The 22847-nt window shown below is 32.5% G+C and overlaps 1 protein-coding gene across 1 annotated transcript; it reads right to left on the bottom strand.

The window, feature by feature from the left end:
- Positions 1-590: 590 nt before the first annotated feature.
- Positions 591-14535, bottom strand: HELRODRAFT_190559 (hypothetical protein; the record flags this gene model as incomplete). The annotated part of the gene is made up of 22 exons (XM_009014418.1): positions 591-1039; positions 1385-1543; positions 1974-2048; positions 2180-2539; positions 2767-2892; positions 3128-3221; positions 3337-3531; positions 3839-3988; positions 4453-4536; positions 4779-4906; positions 5098-5197; positions 5352-5799; positions 6364-6474; positions 7433-7643; positions 7990-8101; positions 8781-9179; positions 9990-10160; positions 11893-12000; positions 13106-13226; positions 13486-13682; positions 13995-14099; positions 14416-14535. The coding sequence occupies 22 exons, from the start codon at positions 14533-14535 to the stop codon at positions 846-848; spliced, it is 3768 nt and encodes a 1255-aa protein (XP_009012666.1). The 3' UTR covers positions 591-845.
- Between the last annotated feature and the right edge of the window lie 8312 nt (positions 14536-22847).

Below are 22847 nucleotides of genomic sequence, written 5' to 3'. Positions count from 1 at the left end.
TATACTATCAGATTCCAGGATTACATCTACAAAAATACCCACTAACATTACTGAAAGTAAAATACTACATACAGTACAACAGCAACGCTACTAAATTTATTTTTTAAACGTAACTGTACCTTCTACTGTTAAATTAGAAGTAATTTTACTACTGCTTAACAATTAAACTAACAAAATAAATAAATATACATCAAATAAATTAAATAAATAAATTGAATAAATTAAATAAATGCAGAAAAAGTGCAGTAAATCATGCGATTTAAACATGCAAGTAAACATCCTACAATATGATATCAATGTATATGATATATCATAGACACACTATCACATCTACTCATTAATGGTCATTTCTATCACATTGGCATCATCATTTCTATCACTTTGGCATCATCCTTTTCATCACATTATCACATTGACATCATCACTTCTATCACATTAATGTCGTTACTTCATCGCATCAACATATGAACCAACATCAACATCGCCATCGTTATTAATTAATTAATATCATCATTATTATTGATCACATCAACGTTATCTAGCCATGACATCAATTATCGCGTTATCATTAGTTATTGTTGTAACTGTAGTCGAGGAAGTCTTTTTAAAAAAATAATACAAAAGCATACACACCTACAAAAAAATAAATTAAACATACAATTAAATTATTAAAACACAACGATACGTCATTTTCTTCATCATCACAAACATCGTCATCATCCTTATTCTCATCTTCTTCATCATAATTATCATCATTTTCACAGCAACATCATCATCATCATGAACCAACATCATCCTCATTGTCATCATCACCATCAGCATCATCCAAGGAGTTGAAATCCTTTTTATGCTGTTTCACTAAAGATTTCCTCTTGATTGTCAACAATGTTGTTGATGTTGTTGTTGACGTTGTTGTTGTTGTTGTTGTTGATGTTGTTGATGACGTTGTAGTTGCTGTGACTGATGTTGTTGAATTTGATAACGTTGTTGCTGTTAATGATGATGTTGTTGAAGTTGTTGTTGTTGATGATGATATTGTCTTTGTTGATGTTGATGATGATGACGACGAACCATCTTGGGGCAGAGAATGTCTGGTTGATTTGACCAGGGTATTGTTATCTCTGTTGATATTAGCGGTAGAGTTGTTGGTTTTATTATTCAAGTTGTTAACACTGTTGTTGCTATTAATGCTAGTGTTGTTAATGTTATTGTTAATGTTGTTGTTGTTGACAAAAATATTATTGCTAATGTTATTGATGTCGTTGTTTCTATTATAGTCGTCACAATGTTCACGCGTCTTATTGCTGCTTTTTTGAAAAGATGCGATGTTCATCTCACTCATCATTCTCGTCATCATCTCGTTGAAATCGCTCTCAGAAAAAACCGGAAATGGCGATGAAGAGGAGTCTGAGGCCACAGTTTCCGGAAGTGAAACCAAGGAGGAGGATGAGATGATGATGGGTGATGATGACCTCACAGATGATGAAGATGTATAGTAGCCGGAATGTTGCTGCTGGGAGTCGGAGGGATGAGGAAGGTGATCCTGATGATGATGTTTCTGATGATGATGATGACTGGTGGTGGATGATGAAGTATGCGTGCTGGTGGTCGCATGTAGTGCAGCTCTAGATGGAGAAGCCGGTGTGCTGTGGCTGTGCTGCTTGCTACTCAGTGGCGGCGTGGCTAATGGTGGCAGACGTCCATGGCGGTGTTTTTGTCCACGCTGATCTGTAATTTGTTTGTTTGTTTGTGTGTGTGTGTGTGTGTGTGAGTGATCTGTAGTTTGTATGTATGTGTGTGTGTGTGTTGCATTGGCTAAGTATGTGTGTGTTTGTTGTGTTAGTTATAAGTTATTGGTTAATAAATAGTAACTTAACATTCATTTAGTTTTTCACATCCTCATTCAGCGCTACCAATCGTCGCTCAAACATCTGCCAAACAAAAAGACAAACAATCATAGAAACAATAAAGACCTCTAGGAGGTAGTGAATCCATGCTCTGATTGGCTGGCTGGTATCTACCTTTCCTACTCATGCTACTCCTATTGGCTGGAGATAGATCAAAATAATAATTACAATAGATGATAAGTAGTGAAACAAAAATGAACATAAACAAGCGACAAACTAACCAAACAAGCCAGGCAAAAACAAGCAAACAAATAAGCAAAGAAATCTTAAACCTCCATTTCTGACAGGCGATGCAGCAACAGAGGAACTTTCAAGAGACAACCTAACAGCGGGAAGTAGAGTTCCCTTAGATGACTGCCCACCGGATCTTATTCGTGATGCGTGCTTTGTTGTTGTTGTTGTTGCCGGCGGTGATGGCGCCGGTACTGTGGATGCTGAATTTTTACGTCTGGGTACCCTGATGACGTCTGCTAGGAAAGTCTCGTAACTATTGAGAGAAAGTGCATTGGGTCTTTTTGTGTTGTTGTGAATGTTTTTGTTGTTGTTGTTGTTGCTGTGGATGTTGATGGGAGATGAAGTTATCTTCTCTGTGAGGTTGATGAGTTTGTTGATGGATGACTGAGAATCGGTGCCTGTTAGATAGATGAGTGATAAATTGTATTTAAAGAGCGTGCAGTGTTGCATAACACATCAAAGTTATCATTACCATCTGCATGGTAACGTTTTGTTTGTTGATAGAAAGTAGATTCAAATGAACTTAAAATAAATAGTTTTATTTTATACAGTTTGCATAATCATCAAACGAACTGATTAATCTCAAAATGTTAGAAATAGAAAACCAAAATTAAAATAAGTTAACCGAATTTAAAGGATGTGACGATTTTGTTATTAGAAACAGAGCCAGTGTTGTCCTGGCTTGCTGCCTTTGGCGACGAATCCAATTTCAACTTTGAAGAAGATGATGACGACGTCGATGAATTAGAATCTGAAAATAAAAATTTGATTATTTAAATAATGTTAAAATAATATCAACAGTACAAACAAAAACCTGAAACAAACATCGTTTCATAATTCTAAAACTCGACCATTTAACAGAATACATGCGCACATCCTTTTAAATGCTAAATCAGATACACAAAGAGACAGACAGACAAAGACGGACAGACAAAAATCGACAGACAAACACATAAATGGCAGCACACAATAGCACAAGAGCAAACTTTTGGGTTCTAGATTGTTGGACATGGCAGTGAGAATTTCTTCATCGCAGATAATCATTAGGTTATCGAGGTACTTCTTCACCACCATGGCATTCTATAATAATTATGTGAGAAGATAACCCAGATATGAATGAACATTTGAATTGACATGAATTAAAAATTAGCTATATATATTTATAGGCCCAGTAGCATGGCTTAAGTGAACAGACCTCATCAGATTTCAGTTGAGCAGCCACATTTTTAATGATAGCTGGACCCTTTCTCTTCCTGATGGTCACAAAATTCGATACGTTGATGCTAGAAGATGAAGACGCGGCCATGCTGTTGGAGGAAGAGGATGAAGATGTGGATGTTGTGTGGGTGATGCCATCAAAGCTCCTTGATAACTCCAGATCTTTGTTGTGCTGTTTGGTTTTTAGATTTTTTTTTATAACAGTGCACTCGAACCGGATTTAAAAGGGTGGAAACCCCGAGACAACCAACAAGTAGAGACCCTTAATTTTTAAGGGAGGCTTATTTATTGTGGAGGCAGATAAACTGCCTTTCCCTCCAATGAATTCGGCTCTGAGTTCACAGAATGATTAGTGCATCAATTTCAAATATGGTGTGAGTAAATCAAATAATATGATGAGGTAGGTAGGAACAATCAACTGTGTCTACGTTTGTAACAATATACATATAAATAACGATACAAATCAGAAACGTCCTAACATAGTAAGGCGAGGCCATGTTAGTAACTTTTCTGACTTGTCTGGCCACCATTCTCATCTTATCATAATTGACCATGTCGTCGTCCACCACAGTTTTGTTGCCCAGCTCGATGAAAGTCAAGTCCTTCATGACGACTGGCAGAAATGGTATCTACGAATGCGAGGAAATCTTGTTGTCAGCTTGATGGCGTTCATTTTTTTATTAATCTCGGTTACGTTCTTATGATATAAGTGATATGTTAATGTCGTGTTTTTAACTCACTTTTCTCTCTCTCTCTCCCTTCTCTCTCTCTCTCTCTCTCTCTCTCTCTCTCTCTCTCTCTCTCTCTCTCTCTCTCTCTCTCTCTCTCTATCTTTCTCCTCTCTCTATCTTTCTCTTATTTTTCCTTCTCAACATCTTTCGCTCTTTTTTACTCTTTCATTTTCAATGCCTCTCACTTTTACATTTTCTTTCTCTTGTAGCCACTCCTAACTCTTGAATTCTTTCGTAAATTTGCGTATTCCTCCTTATCGAGTTCCTCAAATTTATCTTTCATTCACTTATTTTATTTCTATATCGGGCATCATATTTAGTTTTTACATAGTGAACCAATGAAGAAATGCAGAACTACGGACTGCTGGACTGTCGATGAGCTTGATGTTCAAGAGGTTCCTGTACTTGGACATGTTATTTGAAGGGTCCATGAGATCTTGTAAGTTCTGCAACGTTGTTGTTGTTGCGTGTGCAGTTGGGAGTTTTGTGGCTGTTGTATTTTTTCACTGCGTTTGTTGTTGTTAGGTAGATGTTTGGTTGGGTTGCTTGTGTGCAATGATTGTAGTTGTTGAGGCAGTGATAGATAAATAACGAAAACAATACATTTCAATAAGCATCCTAATTTATAATTATATCATCATGACGTCATATTGTTTGATTACGTCACAGAGAGCACCGTCCAACCAACCTGAAAGAGCTTTATATATTTAGCAGGCACTCTAGCCCAAGTCTGCTTCAGTTTTGAAACTGAACTGTGGCTCAAACCGCTGATAATGCAGAAAGTTGAGTTGAAGTTGTTCAATGATAGGCAGTGTTCTGTTGTTGTTTGTTTGTGTGTGCGTATTTGTTTGTGTGCTCTGTTTGTTTGTGTGTGCGTGCATATGAGTGAGTGTGAGCATCATTTGTTAGTGTGTGTGTGTACTTCTTCATGTGTTTGTATTAACAAATGAGTGTATGCATAAACAAATCTAATTTTTAATGAAAAATAATTCAAAACGTAATCTAACGTGATATCTTAAGGAAGGTTTGGATGAGTTTGACACGGCTGTCCATGAATGGCTCCTGACATATTTCCGTGGCCACCCAGAACATCTCCCTGTTCACCAGCTGCAGTTCAACATTTTACATTTTGAAGATTTTCTTGTTCATTCATTCACTCATTCACTCACTTATTCATTCACTTGTTTGTTTATTTATTTATTCATTTATTCAGTCATTCGTTTACTCAATCACGGGCACTAGATAAGAAGTAAAAGGTAACCTTGGAAAATAATTCCAAATTGAAACACCGGCTATTTTCGACACAATCAGCGATATCGCCACAATTATTCCCAATGCCAACAACAACTCGATTATTATTATTATTACTACTGTTGTTGTTGTTGATAATATTATTATTGTTGTTATTGTTGTTGTTGTTATTGCTGATACCATCATCAGAACTTTTACATTTTGTGTTTGACTTTTTAACAAAAACATATTCAATGAATTCAGAAGGTTGGATGTTCTTGAAAAGTTGAAAATCTCGCATCGTCAACTCGAGAGCCACTTCATAAGCTTTTATGTGCCAGAGTGGATGTGGTGGCTGCAGTGGTTGTAGCTGCTGCTGTTGTAGTTGGCCACTGTTGCTGATGAGTGTGGCGTTATAATTTGTTGTAATATCTCTCAGCCAATCAGCGATAGGTGTGTTGTTGTTGACCAGACAGATCCTAAAAAACGGTTGTTGTGCGATTGCTGATTAATTAATTGATCGATTGATTGATTAATTAACTATAAAAACACTCACATTTTTCCTTCTACTCAATATTATCAATTACGTAATCAACAGCATCATCATCTTCATCGTCATTATCATGATTCATATTCACGCCATCATCTATTAATAAACTATTATTAGAGACGCACCAAATAGTGAATTTGGCCAAGGCAGTTGATATATTAATCGACCGAAGCCAAGGACCAAATGCCAAACAACCCAAAATGTTGAAAACAAATTTATTTTTTTTTTTAGAACGAAAATCAAGCTATCAAAAAAATTATTAATTTCTATTCAATTTTTTATCGAGATAATGCTCAATCTATTGTTCAATTTCCAACTTTTTAACATCTATGATGGCCAAAATAAATTTCTCGTTAGTAACAATCCGCAACTCATTGTTCTGAAGCAGATTTCGGTCGAATACTCATTCGGCCAGACCAAGCCAAATATCCGGCACATCTCCAATTATCATTATCCTAATTATCATCATTCATCAGCATTGTCATCGTCGTACCTCGTATGATCATTACACAATGATAGCAAGTTGATAGAACATTCCAACAGACGAGTGTACTTCATTATCTCGCCATTCTCAAATGTAACATGGTACATAGAGTAGTGGTCTCTAAAATTTGGAGTGCGTCGCGCATCAGTGTCGTGTGTACGTGAATGTATGTTTGTATACATGTGCGTATGTATGCGTGTGTATGTATACGTGGACGTGCGTGTGTGAGTGTATGTGTGTGTGTGTGTGTATGTGTCATTGACTTACGCATTCTGGTCAAACAGCTCCAACTGGTTCAGCACATATTTCAGCACCTCAGATGCATTCACTTTCTGTATATATATATATATATATATATATATATATATATATATATATATATATATATATATATTCAATATATGTATAGTAATACCGAAAAAAAGCATTTGTGTTCTATCGTACTTAAATGTTCTATCATGCTTAATATAAATAAAAATTTTGGTTTTGAACTCAAGAAACTTGACAATCATGTGCATGTTCATGTCCACAAACATCAACTTACGCCATCAACATTAACGAGGACAGGATTCAGCCTGTTGGCATAAAAAACTTTCAGCTTCCCTTCAGTACACGATGAAACTGATGATGATACCGACGATGATAACAACGATGATGATGATGTTGTAGGTTGATGATTATGATCATGATTACGATGATGATGAGTTGATTTACTCATATCATCACTCAATGCAGATGATATATCAGGGTTACTCAGTCTCCTCACGTGATTGTGATTAACGGAGAGAGTCTGACGATGCTGGTGATGATTATGATTGCAGAACGAGGGAGATAGTGATGAAGCGAGAGCGGGCAGTGGATTTTGAACGCTAAATTATGTTGAAGATGATAATCATCATTTTTAGGATCATAGAAAATTACAATTCTAAAGATCCATCCATTTAAATACCCATCCATCTATTTATCCATCTATTCATCAAATCATTCATCCATCAGTAAATCCATCTATTCCTCCACCAATCCATCCGTCCGTCCGTCCGTCCATCCATCCATCCATCCATCCATTCACATAACTTACTTGAAGACAGATATTCTCTTGATGAATGGTTCGAAGACATTAGTGAACAACTTTCTGGTCGACCATTCCTTCTTCCTCTTGCCCTTCTCTCGTTCCTCGCTGGAGCAACTCTGCTTTGTAAAGACATTTCGACCTTTTATGCTGCCCGAAACTGACGATATCATCGCTTCTTTGTAATCTGTTTTTTCAGGATTTAGCTGATATAAATAAGCTGGCTGGAGTTGGTGAAATAATACTTTAGCAGCTACGATGACATACTGAACAGAAATAACATTAAAAAGTTTACTGTAATTTATTAAATAAATGACTTATATTACTGCTGGCGTAGCAAGTAAAACCATAAGAAATATAACAAGAGCTGTTATATTAATTGTGAAGAATTAATTTGAAATGAACGATTCTTCAAGCGTGCAAATACTGTAAATAATTCTAAGAACAATAGCAACATGTAACTAACATAATTACACCAAAATTGATATTGAAGTTTAAAAAATAGTAATGCCACATAATAAGTTAGAATGAAATTGATTAGATGGGAACACATGGAGCCGGCTAACCGATGTAGTTGTACTTGACGATGATGTTCAGTTGTTTGGATTCGTGGATGATCTTAATGGCTGTCTTGCTGCATGGCATCTCGTCTACTTTTATCCCATTCACCTCCAGTATCTTTTGTTGTGTTCGTTGGTATTTCTATCTTTACACAGACACGCACACACACACACACGCGCGCACATACACACATAATCGCATATTTGCGCATGCACCTAATAGTGCACTATACAATCATTATGAAATGTCAAGTTTACTTTATGAGGCTGTATTTGCACAAGATGCATATGCATATAAAGGAGACCATTCTTTTCATCAATCAATTTACACTGATTAATCAAGTTATTTTTAGCAGCAAAAAAACTTAAGTTCTATTTATAAAGAAAAATTTGATAGCAATTTTTATCATTGATTACAAAAAGTTATATTTTTTCACTGTTTAATTAATACAAGGCTAGCTGAGTGGCGGTAATATTTTTATAAGAGTAATTTGTAACACGTGCATGTTTATTGAAATAGTCAAAAAAATTTAAGAAGTTTTTGTCACAGTTAATTTACTTTCATAATCAATCAATTAATCAATCAATCAATTAATAAAATCAATCAATCAATCAATCAATCAATCAATCAATCAATCAATCAATCAATCAATCAATCAATCAATCAATCAATCAATCAATCAATCAATCAATCAATCAATCAATCAATCAATCAATCAATCAATCAACCAACCAATCAATCAATCAATCAACAAATCAATCAATCCACCAACCAACTAATTAAAAAATTGTATTACCTGATCTCCTCTCATTAAGAAATTGGTAGAGTTACAGAAATGACTGAGATTCATGTTCATACTGCCATCCCGATAATTACAACCATTATTAACGTTATTGCTGTGACTATCAGAGGTGCTATTGTTCTTATCAACAGTAGTTTTCGTGACATTATTATTGTAATTGTTGTTGTTGTTATTGCTGCTGTTGTTGTAATACTTCAAGTTATTCAATCTTCGACTGTTGCTGTGGTCATTGGCTGTGGTGACATTATCGATGAATAATTTTCCACCCTCCTTCCCAGAGACCGTTGAAAAGTTCCAACTCTCAGCCAACGTACTCTTAGACAGTTTGATCATTCTTTTGCTGGCCTGCACACAGCAAGCCCTGTGCAATAGGTCTATCTGTCCTGTCATGTTCTGTCAGGGTAAGGTTCAGGGTTGTGTGTGCTGGGCTTGTTTCGTTATTTAGTGGGTCAGTGTTGCAAATTTTGTAATGTTTTGGTAAATTTGTTTAATGTTTTTGGTGTGTTTTTAAATAGTGCTTGATAGTTTACATGCTGTTGTTTGACGTATCTCATCAAGCGCGTCTATGGCTGTTCATTGGGAATGACTCTTTATTTTCAACAGCAATGATTATTTCTTAAAATTGATTTTTTAAATAAGAGCAAACTACGCATGTAATTCTTATTATTTAATTAGTACATCATTAATATTCATTTAGAAGCACAAAAAAAGCAACAATAATCAATCTAGGAGTACTTAACAACAAACAAACAAACAAATATGTTTTACTTTGTAACAAAATTAAATTAAAAAAAAATTATTTCTACAAATAAATTTAGTGACAAAAAGAGAGAAAAAGAAAAAATTTAAGATAAACAATTTTAAAGCACCTAAAAAAAGATCTGACAAATTGCAAAGAATAAAAAGAAAAACATGCAGGCAGGCATTCACTTGAAACAACAAACAACAACAACGTACTGATTGCTTCATCAGCTTCATGAAATGCATGAGGAACCTATATAGCCTAAGATCTGATTCAAAATCCACGAAATGATTGTTCACCCAGAGCAGTACAATTCTTACAGACTGTGTAGTTAGTTAGTCAATTAGTCAGTCAGTCGGTCGGTGGTTAATCAGTCAGTCATCCATCCAGCTAGCCAGCCAGCCAGCCAGTCAGTTAATTAATTAATTAGGTTATGATCGAATGTTAATAAAACTTCCAACCTTATCTCTCAACCTGCCCCCATCATTGAACCACAATGTGAGACTGTGGCACAGACTGACCAGTCCATCATCGAGGAACGTTCTGCCGGTCAGCAGGAAGTCTTCAACGTACGTCGGGTCCTCTGAACTGTGAGTGTCTACTAAGAACTTTACCAACTGGTCTTTCGTGCCCTTGGGGTTGAAAGTGTAATCAATCAATCAATCAATCAATCAATCAATCAATCAATCAATCAATCAATCAATCAATCAATCAATCAATCAATCAATCAATCAATCAATCAATTAATTAGCCAAAAAGAAATTATTCAAATTCAAATTCAAATAATCTTTTTATTCAATTCAAATAATCTTTTATTCAGTAAAGTATCATTAAATACATAATACTAGGAGACCCGAAGTTTGCACTTGTTGGGCCACCGAAACAGAAATTGGAATAAAATTCGAACAAAGATAAACAATAAGTGATAAAAAGAAAAAAAAAATAGAACCAAACAAAATAGTAATAATTAATCGACAAAAACCTTAGGAACCAAATGAAAACAAAAGCATAGTTACACGGGGAATTAACCGGTAATGAAAGAGGAAAAATGATTCGTTAAGATTAATTGATAAACTGAATTTTTAAATAAACCAGCAGTATTCATATTTTTTACGTGAATTGGTAATAAGTCCCAAAGTCGACAAGAGACATGAAAGACGGAATTAATAAAAAATATGTCTTGGAAACCTTGATCTCAGTCGGTAAAGTATTCCTAAATTTTTTGTAGCCTTTTGTGAAATGAATTGAATGTGACTAGTCCAGGATAAATTGCTAGAGATAAAGATACCCAAAAACTTTGTAGATTCAACCCTGTTAATGCAAACATTATTTAATAAAAGCTGAATATCAACAACACTTGTTCGAATCTTAGGTCCAAATAAAATAAAATAATATACATCGCCAAAACCAAAATAAAATAATTATACATCGCCAAAACTAATCTAGAGTATTTCAAATACATTTAAAGATTAATCTTTCACTAAATACACATTTTCAAAAAAACTACACCCCAATCAAAATATTAGCAGTTTGCAAGTGACAGAATAAAATAAAACTTAACAGACAAAAAATAATTGCTACGTAATATACACGTACACTCACACACACACCACACACACACGCACTCACACAAACATACACGCACTCACACACAAACACACACTCACACACACGCACACACGCACAAGTACATTTACAATGAATAATAATAAAATGACAAATACTAATAAGAATAGTACACAGTACAATTGCTAGGGAAAACAATTACCTAATATGAAAGAGAATATAAAAAAAGCAATAAATGCGTTAGATTGGATGACATTTAGATGTTTTTTAAAAGCTGGAGATGACGAAGTTTTATAACATTCCATATATTTGTTATACATATACCATCCGCTCTATCTGTTGTTTTTATCATTATTATCAACGTATTTATTTCATTTTATTTGTTTTTTTTAGTTTATTAGGTTATAAAACTTTTTTTTTTAAAAAATTTCAAATATGTTAATGCTTTGATTTACAGGTCTGAAGATAAAAACTTTAGCTTTGAGAATTCCATTCAAAAGGAACTTAAAAATACATAGAGAAAAAATTTCATACATTTAACATCATGCATTACACATTACAATGGCAATGAGATGATTGCACAATAATAAGTAGAGAGTTAAGCAGTTAAGGATAATTTGCAATACATTGCATTACAACTACATTACTGTACAGTCATAAACATTACAGTACTACAACAATACAAAAATACTACAACACAACATGGTACAACAACAATACAAAAACAGTATAACACAACACAGTACAACAACCGTACAACCACAGTACAACAACAGCAACACAACAACAGTTCAGTACTTTCTTAACAAAGTATCCCTTCTTGTTGCCCTTCTTCAAATCTCTCTCCTCCACTACAAGAACTTTCTTTCCATCCTCAACTGTTTCCTTCTCTATGCAATGTGTTTCCTAAATGAGTGGATGAATGAAAGTATGAATGAATGAATGATCATATGAATGAATGAATGAATGGCTGAATAATTAATAAATAAATTGCACGTCATGTTAAATTGGTCATGTAAGATAGTGAAACTGTTAACAAAGTATGTATGTGCATAAAACGTAATGTAAAAAATAATATATGGAACTGTTAACAAAGCATGTATGTATGTATGTATGTATGAATGTATGTGTGTGTGTATGTATGTATGTATGTATGTATGTATGTATGTATGTATGTATGAATGTATGTATGTATGTATGTATGTATGTATGTATGTATGTATGCATGCATGCATGCATGTATGTATGTATGTATGTATGCATGTATGTATGTATGTATGTATGTATGTATGTATGTATGTATGTATGTATGTATGTATGCATGCATGTATGTATGTATGTATGTATGCATGCATGCATGTATGTATGTATGTATGTATGCATGTATGTATGTATGTATGTATGTATGTATGTATGTATGTAAAACGTGATATATGTATTGAATGGATGTATCTCATAAGCAGTAGTTGAATTTTTTAATGGAATAAAAATATGAGTCTATCATGCTATATTATTAAAAATCAATTAATAAACCGATTAGTATACCAATTAATTCGCCAATTAATTATCCAGCCAGTTATTAAAACAAATTAATAACTACAAACGAAAACATAACAAAAAACAAAATGATATAACAGTTATAATAAAATAATGGTAAGCAGATGACAAAAGGAAAAATTAATGTAATGGAATAATCAAACGAGACACAAAGGGATGATGATAACAAATAACAAAGTGATGATGATGATGAAAAATAACAAAGTGATGATGATTATGACAAATAACAAAGTGATGATGATGACAAATAACAAAGTGATGATGATGATGACAAATAGCAAAGTGATGATGACGATGATAACGAATAAGAAAATGATGATGATGAATAGAAATGAAATTAGGGAAACACAAAAACAAAAATTGATGACAAACAAACAGATGATAACAAACAAAATGATGAAAACAAATTGAAAAATAATGATAATAGTAAAGAAGAAGATGATAAGAAATGTACTTGATTGATGGCCTGCCAATCAAGCTTAGTGATGGCAACATAGTGGCAGCTGGGTACTCGAGTCTGAATGAGATACTGGCTGGCCGTGTGGCTTGTGTCATTGAATGGGTCTATACCAAACCTGAAATATCAAATTTTCATCCATGGATTGTTGCAAACCAAAAATAATCAAGAACATTTACCAAAAAATGTTTATCACCAATGAGGAATTAATAAAAAAAACTAAATGTTTAATTAATCAACAAATTTTCTAACAAAACCTAATCAAACTATGAGCAGTAATCGGCAGCCAATCAGCAAACAATCAACAACAACAACCAATCAAAAGCCAGCAAACAACCAACAACCAATCACAAGCCAGCAAACAAACAAGAACTGACCAATCGCCAATTTGTATAAGCCTGCTGTATGAATCATCAGTAGGATGGTGCATTTCAAGACATCCATTGATCACCATGCCCCAGTACTTCATCTCCTCATTCTCCCTCAATACTATGCTACCTTCATTTTCAACCACCACGTACACCAGCTTTCGACATATCAATGTTTGTACATCTTTTGGAAAGCTATTGAAAACCTATATAATTTTTTAAAATTAATTATATTTTAATATTTATTCGACATATTTACCCGATATTTTACATGCAATCAAACTAAAATATTAACATAAACTGTTATTAATTTGGGTTAAAGTGAAATTCACCTTAAGCCAAAAATTTGTACTTGTTTTTTTAATCACAACAAAATAGTTACGACACTACCTCTATTTCAATGATGAAAAAAACTTTTGATTGATTATCCAATAAATATTCAAAACTACAATATTTTTCTCATAACTTAACAATAATTTTACAAAAATTTCTATAATAATAATAAAAAGTTATCTTACTGCAAAAGGCAGTAAGAACTCTCGAAGGACATTAATATCTTGTCCCGTTCGATTCTCAGGTGTCTTCTCTAGGCAGTCCTTCACGTTGTCCCTAACCGTTATGCTCTGTGGTTTTTAAATTTACAAGTTTAAAATTTTTTCCTATTATTCATTATCATTTAAAATTTTCAATGTAGATTTCAAAAGCTGATTTGAAAAAGTTACTTAACATATTAAAATCAAAGCTGATTTGAAAAAGTTACTTAACATATTAAAATCAAAAATATTTTATTAGTTTTTACATTGAAATTTTTCTGGAAAAAAAAATAAAACTTAACAGAAATAAAAAAAAGCTAATTATAAAACAAAAATTTAATAAATGGTCATACTAGATTATACATCATATGATATAATCATACACAAAGGAATATCTTACACATACTGTAAAAGATTCGTTAGCAAGATCACTGAAATCAAGTTCTGTGTAACTGCCATGTAGAGTTTCAGTGTCTTCTTCATCTTCCTCATTCTCCAAGTTATTATTTGCCACATGGACTTCCATCAATTTTTTGGTGGGGCAAAGAAGATCAGTTTTTGCCAATTTTACATTTTATATCCACATCAAATGTAATTTAATTTAATATATGACATATGTGTTGTCTGTCAGAGTCAAAAAGGTGAGCAAAATGTTGATTGTCAGGTTTGTCTATTAATTTGATTAATTAGACTTTTTGTCTTGATCTGTAGGAAAGAAATAATTTAATTAATAAATTAATTATAAATGCAATTGAATTATTAAAAATTACTGAAAATGATTGTAGATTGAGTGAAGTGAACACATAAATAAGTGAAGAGCAAGAATTGCAAGAGGCAAAGCTGCTGTTATAATAGCCAGATATTAATAAATAATATAAAAATTGCTGAAAAATGAATCGAAGTAATATCACTTGCATAATAAACTGATTTAACGACAAAACCATTTCTTCTCTGACCACAACCAATTTATATATTAAAAAACGAAAATAATTGTCGGGTAAAGCTAACAGCCACGCCATGCACGTTAAGATATATACATCCACATAACTAGAATAAACATATAACATACTATAATATATATCCATATAACATGGATATATATCTACGTTGTATGATCCATGGATCATATATCCATAATTATATATATCCATGTATATTCTTCAGTTTATATATATATATGGAATGTATTTCCATGATATCAACTTTCAATAAATATTTGTCATTTGTTCAATTTTGTCTGTTCTTACTAGTCAATTAATTGATTAATCTATTTATTCGTTTTTTAAATCATTATTTTATTTTCCATGCATTATGGTTATTCGTTCTTACTCCGTTATCATTTCATACCATTGCCTTGCATGTTCTAACAGTTTCTGCGTCTGTTATTTTTATTTTTAATAATATTATTATTATTAATATTATTATTATTAGTAGTAGTAGTAGCGTAGTAGTGGTAGTAGTAGTAGTAGTAGTAGTAGTAGTTGTTGTTGTTGTTGTTGTTGTAGTAGTAGTAGTGGTAGTAGTAGTAGTAATAGTGGTAGCAGTAATTCTGAGATTGTAAAATAGAAGTTCAGCCATTAGATTAATAGTAGTAGTTGTGTTATAAAGTTTGAAGAAAAATTATTACCACCCATGGATATATATAATTCATGTTATAATCCGTTATGTAACCACTATTATAAATAGAGCATAGAGCAGCAGCGTTGTACAACTTTTAAATTAAATGTTTAAATACAGTTTGCGGAATATGGTTTTTATCATTGGAGTGCCGGGGGAGCGTTGAGGCTAAAATTACCCCCACAAAAATTTAGTTCTTCAAGCGAATACCAAATTTAGTATTTAGTCGCTAGCATGTTTTGTTTTTAACTCCATTGCTAGTATTTTAAGTATATGATTGCTGCCAATAACTTTATAAAACATGGATATAAATGTACAATAATCTCTCTCTTTCTCTCACTCTATCTCTCTCTTTCTCTCTCTTTCTTTCTATTTTTATTTTATGTGTTTGTGTGATTGAATGTGTGTCCTTAACAGTAAGTATAAAATAATACCAAGTACTAGTAAGTAATATTAAATAATACAATGTAATAAAAATAGTAAATGAGTTTGAGTTGATGCATTACACATGGCATGTGATATGCCGGAATCTTTGTGCATTTGAAACCAGTCACTGCAGCAAAAGAGTTCAAGACATGCGTGCATCAACGAATGCACCCAATACATTACATGCATATCACATGTCACAAGTAAAACCAGGAAACAAAACAACAGATACATATCCTGTAAATGCACTGCACCTACTTGCATGCACATATATGAATATAAATATATTGAATATATATATTAAATATATAAAGAATTGTTTTGGTGGAATTCATACAATACTGTATAGAATATGGTCTTCTTCCAATATATATATATATATATATATATATATATATTATATATATATTATATATATATATAATTGTCCATGGCTACATATCTATATAATGCATTGTTGTGTTAAATTTTTATTGTTGATTAGCTTTTGGCGTTTCGTCGTTTCGTTAGTTAATTGTTCTAGTTAGCATTTGTGATTGAGTTTATGAAAACTTATGAGAATTATTTGAATAAAATTGCATTGTATATTAAGTATTTTATCGTTCGTTTGTTTGTACATTCAAAGCGCTTAACGCGCTTAACTGATTTTTCTTCAGTCTGATTTAGCACCATTGTTCACTTTTAAATATAAACAAGAGTACTCAATTTTGAATCCTGCTTTAGTGCAAATTTAAAACTTAATTTAATTTTGTTTTCGTGAAAATGAGTTTCCCTGAATGAAATATATTTAAATAATTGATCTGTTAGTTGAACAAAATTGTGGTGTTAAAACTGAAAAACGTCACATTTAGGAACATGAAGATGAAGATGTTTGATAGGAGGACCAGCAAACTGAGATGCTTGGCACTGTTGATGTTCCTCCTGTTCACACCCACCATCATTTTCACCAATTATTATTGTAGTAATAATTTTTGTTTTTGGCGGACCAACTACATAAGTTCCATTGTGGGATCAAGTACAAGTACCAGTCGTCATCACAACAACAATGAAACACTTTCTCTATTTTCTTCACTAATCGCAACTTCCTTACAACACCCACCTACCCCCATCTACCGAGTTTTTAAGAATTTATCGGAGAGCGAGGTAGTGAAACGTTTTGAAATTGATCAGAATAGAGATGTACTGATTTTCATTCACATTCAAAAAACCAGTGGTTCATCTTTCAATCACTACCTCATCAACCACACAAACATTAAAAACCCTTGCACGTGCACTACTCGGAGGAAGGTTTGTACGTGTCTTAGTTCTAAGAAGTACATCTGGCTATTCACTCGATTCTCCGTTGGATGGGTCTGTGGTCTGCATGCTGATTGGACAGAGCTGCATGCATGTGTCCCTAAAATCTTGGCCAAAACCGAGCACATAAAGAGGGAAAAAAAGTTAGTGAGCCAATTTTTTAAAAATTATCTTGTCAGTTCACTATGAAAATTTATTACAGTGCATGTAGAACAATTTTTTTCTAGTTATCATTTTTGTATGTTTGCAATAGAAATGAACATATATATAATTTGTTATTCATACTTACCCTCTCTATATCTATCTGTAATAAACAACTCAGTCAAATGTTATTAGTCATCTATATCTATAGTAAATACAATCAACAACAAGTGTGCAATTCATTCATATTCACATTATCCTGTGTCCCTTTGAATAGTTGATATCTTCTTCCTTTCACTGCTGTAATGATATTTTTATTTTATGAGAAGAAAAGTTGATAAAAATTAAAAAATTTTGTCCATTTTTTTTCTATGCATGAATTTCCTATTTAATCAGTTTTCATCAACAACACTGTGGTTATTTTATTATTTTATTACTATATTTATAGTCTATTTCTTTTTATTCACATGTGTATACTAAATAAATACATTTTTTGATGATGTCTTCTATGCACTATGCAGATGATGTTTTGTTATTTTTACAAAATAAATTTTTGATGGTGGTTTTACTCGCTGTAATGTTTTCACTCATTTTTAACCATTAAATTTAGCAAAACTTTGGTGATGATTGTGACGATTATGATGACTAGATGAGGACAATGAGGATGACGACGACGTTGACAATGATGCTAGCTGGATGAAAGATGACAAAGATAACATCACATCTGATGCAAACTTAAAAATGAACGTTTAACATGTTAACGTTTTAACTGTTAACGTTTTAACCTTTAACCTCCTCATTTTTAGCTGTAAAGCAATATGCAATGATGATAATTATATTAATTTAAACACTAACAATGATGATGATTAGGTTGGTAATGTCTAAAAGTCATTCAATGAGAAATTGAATTGCAGAAAATAAAAGTTGAATTAGGCGGAAAAAATAATGCAAAATTCATTTTATAAAATGGATTTTGCATTATTTTTTTTTTCTTCACATCACTTAACTCCACAGCATCTATTTAAATCATATCTTAATCATCCTCATCATCGTCATCGACACCATCATCATCATCGTCATTGTCGTCATCATTGTATTCATCTTCATCATCATCGTCGTTTTCTTTATTCCTATCGTCTTCATCATCATCATTGTTGCACTTATCATCACATCATCATCGTTATTACTACTGGCATCTTCCTTTTCATTTCAGACAGTCAGTCTGACAACAGTTAAATTATTTTTGTTCTAAAGTACTAACTTAATTTTAATTTTAAAAATTGCCTCAAACAAGTGTACTTGCTTGCTTACTTACGTACAAAACTTATATACACATACAACATACAAAATATCTACAGACTACTTTTTATGTAATTTGGTATTATGTATATGTATACAAATGTATGTGTGTATGTTTATGAGTAAATTTTTAGGTGTGTTTTTTCGGTTTTTAAACATTTTCCCATAGTTTAATTGCTTTAAGTGCTGTGTTGATTGTTGTTGCTTGGTATAATTTGTATCCACTGTTTTTTCCAAAGTTTTATATACTTTGGTTATACTTTGGTGAACCTAGTCTGATGCAGCATATTATATTACATACATACATATAATATAATATATATCTGCAGCGGTATTGTGTAATGCTAAAGCGCCTAGCACTGCTATTGCTATTGCACAGCAATGATCGCATTCGATTGCAAAGTGATCCCCTGCTTATCACGTGTATTTACATGCACAATGTGTTTGTATATTTGCATAGATGAAATTTGTATCCATGCATGTATTTATCTATATATGTGTATACATTTGTGTGTTAATATGTCTATGTGTGTGTATGTGTATGTATGTGTGTGTATACCATATACCATGTCATGCATTATACAATCTATGCAAAAATATAAAAAAAAATATGTTATCAAATACATTTTCCAATTGTCCTTAGATAGATTTCATATCAAATGAAGATTTTTATTTATTTTGCATTTCGACCTGACATCGATATCTTTCTTATTAATTTCTCTCTCTCTCTCTCTCTCTCTCTCTCTCTCTCTCTCTCTCTCTTTATTGATTTTTTCATTTTTGTTTATGTCGTTCTTTGTGATTTTTAAAATTTTATTTTATTACCACGGCGTTATTTTTAATTTATAACATTATAGTCTAAATAAATAAAAATAACTTTTAATTTTACTGAACTATACCATGAATACGGCATTGTTAAATACCATTTTACAAAACACCATTGTACATATAAAGCTTGTTATCACCGGCGTTTTTCATCATGGTAATGAAGACAACGATTTAATAATTAATATTAATAATGTATCTTTATTAAAGTTATATAGCCACTGATATAGCTTTTAACGTTCATATTAAAGCAAATAATTGTCAATTATAGCTATTTAATTTTATTGGGAGGATAAAAAAGTAATAAAATGCATTGTGTTGGCCTGTGCGTTCATGTTCATGTTCGTTTTCGCGATGAGTGTTCGCGTTCGTGTTTGCGTTCATGTTCATGTGTGCGTTCATGTTAATGTTTGCGTTTATGTTTATAGGAGCAGATGATGGATGTGGTGTTCACATTGTGACATGTTCATTCTTTTTCAGGCACTTCCCAGGTCAAATTATTACTTTAACAAGACATAGGGGTTAGCGCCAGTGAATTTATTTCTCAAAACAGAAATTATTTTTCACGTCTTTGAGATTTATTTGAATTGTTTTTTGTTTTTTTTTTAATTTCAGGGAATAAATAAATAAACAAATAAATGAAAAAAAATGGATGAAAAAAGATTATTTAAAACCATGCTGTGTCCACTTGTTTTTTCCTGTTCTCCAACTATTTACTGAACGTGATTTTTCTGATGAAAGTCCGAGCAAAGCTTTTGCCATGTGTGTGTTCGAGCAGAGAGATCATTGAGTTTAATTTTCAATCAACCCCATGAGCCTTCTTCTCTCTCAGTTTTTAATTCGGTGAAATTTAATTTGGTTAACCATGACAAATTAGTTTTATACATAGTTAAATTATAATTTAATTAATTTGATATCAAAAGAGTCTTTTCTAATTTAATTACTTTTTTTCATTACCAGAGTTTATGCCATCTTTATTTTTTTGAGTATTTTTGGTGACGAATTTCTTTTTTTACAATCCAATAGAAATTTGTCATTTTGAAAAAAAACCAAAATCTTAAAATCAATTCCCAGTATCAACTCAACGGCAGGCCTGACAAATAATTTGATTTCTAAGCAAACATTTGATATAATTCTCTCTGTCTCTCTCTCTCTCTCTTTCTTTTTCTCTCTCTCCTCTCTCTTTGTTTTATACAGAAATAAAATTGTGTTTTTTAATATTATTTTGTAAAAAATTAAATGTTAAGACCTGTTTTGGGTATTGTTACCCAATTAATATATTTCTAAAACATTAATTGTTTAGTTTTGTTATTAATATTTTATAACATTTAATATAGAAGTTACTTTATTTTCTATCCTATTTATTTGAAAATGACTTAGTTTTTGTAAAGTTAATTTCAAAATTAGATTTTTCCAAATTTGTTTCCTTTCACCGCCTAAAAACGCACGGCACACCTCAGGCTTAATAATAGATTTCTGTCACCATCGTCATCATCGTCGTTATAATCATCGTCATCGTTGTCGTCATCGTATTTAAATTTTTGATGATAGAAAAGATTACAAATATGGGCGTCGAAAATAGACATAGAAGGAATAAAGAATAAAAAAAATACACTAAACTACACTTCCTGTCATAATTTCTGTTATATTATTATTATTATTATTATTATTATTATTATTATTATTATTATTATTATTTATTCATCTTCACAAATTTTATCTTTGTGAAGATGAATAAATAATAATAAACTCACGCACACGCACGCACACATGCACGCACACGCACGCACAAGTTTTGTATGATGTTTGTTGATTAGTTGTCAATCACCAGCTTGTACTGCTGATGATGTTGAAATCTTTCTTGCTTCATACTACTAAAATGGTTAATCATTATTTTATCTTATATACTGTTGCCATGCCAAATATATCATTTATTTTCCTAGTTTGTAAAAAGATTTCGGTGAAATTTTTACCGAATCATATCGTGAAAGCGAGGTTTAGGATGTTAAATGTAATGTTGGTGTCAGTGTAGAAGGAGCGAATGACGACGATGATGAGAATGATGATGATGAGAATGAGAATGATGATGATGGTTTAAAATGTCGATAATATAACTTTTCCATACAATTGACTGCAATATTTCTATAACAAAAATTTTTTTTTTCAAACTTTTTTTCAAATGTAAAGATGGGCTTAAGAGTTTTTAAAGAAGAAGATTTAGGACATCAATCTTTCGTGGGTTCTCAATGTATAAATATGAATATGAACACGTACACAAACACTCGTCAGAAGACTCACTTAGACACACAACACACAACAACACATACACTCTCTCTTATACACACACACACACGCATGCACACACACACGCATGCACACGCACAAGCACGCGCGTGCATACATACACATAAAGGCAAATACACACATATATACATACACGTATACATACCTGCAAACACATACATATACGCACACAAACACATACACACACAAACTAAAACACATTCATAATACGCGAACACACACAGACACACACACGCGCACACACACACGCCTAATAATGGTTGATATTGACGAATTTAGTTGTAATGTTTATGAATGTCACTTGCTTCTTATCAAATTATTTCTTGATATGATTAATGACAGGATAGGATGCCATTTGTTTTTGCCAAAAGTATCATCATCATCTTATCACTTTTCTCATCATAATCGTCATCACCATCATCATTATAATCGTCTTTGTCATTATCAGCATCATCTTCTTCATCATTGTCATCATCAGCATCATCTTCTTCATCATTGTCATCATCAGCATCATCTTCTTCATCATTGTCATCATCAGCATTATCATCATTGTCATCGTCTGCATCATCATCGATCATATCTTCATCATCATCATTGTCGTCATCACCCTCATCGTCACCATCATCATTATCATCGTCGTCGTCGCAACCACCATAGTTGTTATTCGCAATTGTGATGATCATCGTCATTATTGAAATGTAGGAAATGAACTCCAGTGGTAGCAGCTGCAGTAGCAGCACGCAACTCTATTATAGCTGCTTCAAGGATGTTGCATTGTGGAACATCGTCAACATTATCATATCACCGTTTCTCGTGCCACCATCATCATCTTCGTCGTCATCATCATCATCATCTTCGTCGTCATCATCATCATCATCAGTCCTTTTTTGACATCACTAGAAAGCAGCTATATTTGAAAAAAGTTTTAAT

This window comes from Helobdella robusta, assembly GCF_000326865.2.
Source record: "Helobdella robusta unplaced genomic scaffold HELROscaffold_13, whole genome shotgun sequence".
Classification (NCBI taxonomy): Eukaryota; Metazoa; Annelida; class Clitellata; order Rhynchobdellida; family Glossiphoniidae; genus Helobdella; species Helobdella robusta.
The sequence above is the reverse complement of the archived record's forward strand: the minus strand, read 5'-3'. Positions and strand labels throughout refer to the sequence as shown.